At 45.9% G+C, this 4,026-nt stretch overlaps 1 gene segment (V, D, J or C); it reads right to left on the bottom strand.

The window, feature by feature from the left end:
• Positions 1-341: 341 nt before the first annotated feature.
• On the bottom strand, positions 342-867 carry LOC123817867. The segment is given in 2 exon segments: positions 342-691; positions 795-867. Coding segments are annotated over 2 exon segments (396 nt in total).
• Between the last annotated feature and the right edge of the window lie 3,159 nt (positions 868-4,026).

Consider the following 4,026-nt stretch of genomic DNA (forward strand, 5'->3'; position numbering starts at 1 on the left):
GGATTTAGCTGATATGGGTCATGAAGATTTAATAATTCAACTATGATTCATTAGGATAACATTAAGCAAATATAACTTTCTGCCTCCTGTGTGTGTGAAAATATTTTTCTCCTATTACAGCAAGCCTCTGCAGTTCACATAGATAAGATGTCAGCACAGAATGATGAAGGAAGTCAGTATCCCTGAAAGAAACTGCTGTGTAGAAAATTAACCCCACACCTCCAGAAATCCAACAGTCAAAGTGCATTTGCAGCTGTTCAGAACTGAACCCAGTACTCAATGTGCCCTGAGCGCCCCCTGGTGTTCGGAGTTTCCCCTGCAGCCCAGCCCCCCTGTCTCCTTCAGGGAGGTTTGTGTCTGGGGTCACAATGACTTCCCCTCACTGTATCACTCCCACAGTAATACAGGGCCATGTCCTCAGGTCTCAGGCTATTCATTTTCAGATAGAGCTTATTCTTCGCATTGTCTATGGAGATGGTGAATCGGCCCTTCACAGACTTGGCATAGTATGTGCTACTACCAGCAATTGCTGAGATCCATTCCAGCCCCTTCCCAGGAGCCTGGCAGACCCAGTGCATCCAGTACCTACTACTGATGGTGAATCCAGAGACTGCACAGGACAGTCTCAGAGACCCCCCAGGCTTCACCAAGCCTCCCCCAGACTCCACCAGCTGCACTTCACACTGGACACCTGCAGACACAAAGACATCAGGTCAGGAAACTCTTGCCCATCCATTTTATCTCTCAGATGTATCCACTCACACACTCAGTGCCTACCATTCTCTAGAGATTACCTGTTAAAACAGCAACAAGGAAAACTGAGATGAAACTAAACTCCATGGTGAGTGGTCTGTGTTCTGTCCTCACAAGAGTCCAGGAACACCTGGGAATCCAGGGCTGAGCTCCTGTCTCAGAGCTGCAAGGTCAGGGCTGGGCTGCTTTTCATGAGCAGATGAGCCCTATTTGCATGTCCCCCTTCTATATAGGGAGCTCTGTTGCTGGATGTTGACATGAAGGGCATGGTCCCAGAGTGTGACATATCTAAGGACACATATCTGTTATCAGTTACTCCCTACATTTTAGCCTATACTGGTCCATGAGATCTGTGCATGACGAAGAAGAGTGAATTTTCATAAATTAGAGGTTTTAAATAAGAGATCCCTTTGAAAGTCAGCAGTGATGAGCACACCAAGGAAATTCAATGCTCATGATCACAGGGAGCATTAAAATTCGAGGAGGTTCCTCTTCTTGTCATCGGAAGTTGCATCTGTCCCATTTCCTCTACAAAGTGATCAGACTATGAACTAAGGAGAGACTGTGACCCCAGCGCTCATGGACACAGTGTTGGAGGAGATGAAGGGTCTGTGTTGTCTTTTTGGAAACAGAAGCGGGAACCCTTCCCAGAAGCGGGAAGTGTGACCAGGAACATGTTTCTTTAGTGGAGTTTGGTGCTGAATATGCAGCATGTTCACTGCCTCACTTTTGTTTTCATATCCTAGACTCTGGGGAAAAGTAGGTTCACGCATTTGGGATGCAGAAGAAAATCATTCATAAGTAGATGTGCATAGGTGAATATTTATGTACAAACCGGGGTGTAAGTATGTTGAAATTTTATAAATTAGATTATGGAAAACCTTGGTACAAGCTACTAACAGAAAATAACAGGTATACATAAAATAAAAATTTATATGAAAAGCATTATTTTCTTTATCCACTGATTACAGGATGAATAAATCTTTCAAATAACCTCCCATTACCAGAGCTGGTGGATCTGATATTATGTTAAACTGGTCATCATTGTGGGTTCAACCTGATGCTCTCTATTAGTATCTGTGTTTACATGTATGTTCAATGCAGCTGTTATCAGGAACCAGGGGAGGGAGTACAATGGATCCCCCTGATTCTTTGACAGTAAATTTCATAAGAACCATCTCCTCTCTCTCACAGTCTCTATTCATGTCTGCATGTGATGAGTGGGAGTTTGTTACCATGGCCACACATAATGGGCATCCTCTGAACTTGAGCCTGCTGTACTCATAGTATCGATGTGCTAAATGGAAAATGGTACTCCATGCATAGGTGTGAATTTCCATTGATGGTAAATGAAGCTGGTTTGAACTGACACATTCACACTGACCTCCAGAATGTACAAGAACAATGTGTGTAGATTGCAGAGCCAGGCATGTACTAATTGTTTCCACTGACATAGGAAGATAGTAGAGGCTGAATGTGGGTGTTCCACTGTCAAGGGTGTCCCTGTGATGTCCCTTGCTGTGTGATGACATCAGTACTAGCTCAGAGACAGGGGACACTCATGGGGCTTTGTTCTCAGGTGAGGAGAATCCACAGGATCTCACCCTGAGGGAGGGCTGAAAGAAAGCTCTGATGTCGCAGACTGTGCTGGAATGTGGACTTTGCTTCCAGAATGTCATTTGTGTGATGCTGGACCAGAGACAAGAACATAGAAATCCCCATTTACTTTCATGGACTTACTTTTCCCCAAGCACAAGTCCAGTTTTCACAAATAAGTGAATGACCTAGTACTTGCTAGGCATCACCTAGTCCAAATCCCCAAGGTAACCCTGACCAAGGATTCCCAGAGGAAGCCTTGATGAAACAGTCCATTTAGAGGAGCAGGGGGCTCCAAATGGTTCTCCTGCAAAATGACAGCAAATAATAGGAGCCCTTTCTGCAGCATCTCCCCTGCCTCTTCCCCACAGTATATCTGGTCTACTGAAACATTCCCTGAGTTTCTGACGTGCCCATGGCAGCATCAGTCCTACTCTCAGATCCCACCTATGTGTGAGGAAGTCAGGAGACCCATCTCCCTGCCATATCCTCTACCCAGCCATACTTCCCTACCCCTCATGGTCTGTGACACATTCAGCATGTGGGCCATCACAGTGTCTCTCATGCAGTAATACATGGCCAAGTCCTTAGCTTTGAGACTGTTCAGTCCCATGTAAGCTCTACTCATGGACATGGATGCAGGCATGGTGACTCTGCCCTGGAACTTTTGTGTGTACTTTCTTTCACTATCATTGGGGTGATTCCCCCCATCCAATCAAGACCTTGCCCTGGGGCATTTTGCACCCAGCGTATTCAGTAGCCTGTGAAGGTGTACCCAAAAGCCTTGCAGGAGACCTTCACTGAAGCTTATGGCTTCCTCACCTCAGCCCCAGACTGCACCAGCTTCACCTGGGAGGGCTAACCTGTGGAGAGTTGACAGAAGTTTGTGGAAATGTCCCTTGACTGTTCTTGGTACCCTCATCAACCCAGACACTGGAGAGCTTCTTACCTATAGCTACTGCCACCAGGCAGAGGGCTTTTCTGCTCCAGTACACTGTGACGGGATATGCTGTCAAGATTTCTGTAGGGGAGGGTTGGGTGATACTCTCAGGGACCAGACACACTCATATTCAACCTAGTCTATCACTCTCCTCCGTATATTCATGAGGGAGAATGTTTCATAGCTGAAGTCCTGACCCCACCTGAGAAAAGTTGAAGGACACAGAGACCACATTCAGTGGAAGTCTGATAGACCCAGTCCTAATCCCTGTGTGAGTATATATGTCCCCTGCAAGGTCCCTAAGTTCTGTAAAGAAATAGCTCTTCCCCTGGGAAACAAGGCCCCACAGGACATGCTCTCTCATGGTGACCCCAACTTTGAGTGACACAGAGACACCTGGGACAGTCTGGCCTTGGTACATGAATGTCTTATTACTGGGCCAGTGTATCTACAAAATTCTCCACCTGGTAAGTTAGTAAAATAATCCTTGTGACAAGCTCCTTACAATTCAGATATAAAGAAGCCATGAAAATAGACTTATTTGTTTTGGTCTTCATGCTTTATACTTTCATAAATTCTCTAATGGAATTGGGTATTTGCAGTCACCTCATGTCCAACTCAACTTTCGATGTTTTTATGGGAAGAGGAGGACGCAGCCCCTCAGAGGGAATGTCTCCCCAGCTCCATCTCCACCTGATGCTGGGGCAGCAGCACTAAACTTGTGGGTCTTGCACATC

The sequence above is a fragment of the Phyllostomus hastatus genome, unplaced genomic scaffold (assembly GCF_019186645.2).
Source record: "Phyllostomus hastatus isolate PE091 unplaced genomic scaffold, TTU_PhHast_1.1 phas_contig_2201, whole genome shotgun sequence".
Lineage (NCBI taxonomy): Eukaryota > Metazoa > Chordata > Mammalia > Chiroptera > Phyllostomidae > Phyllostomus > Phyllostomus hastatus.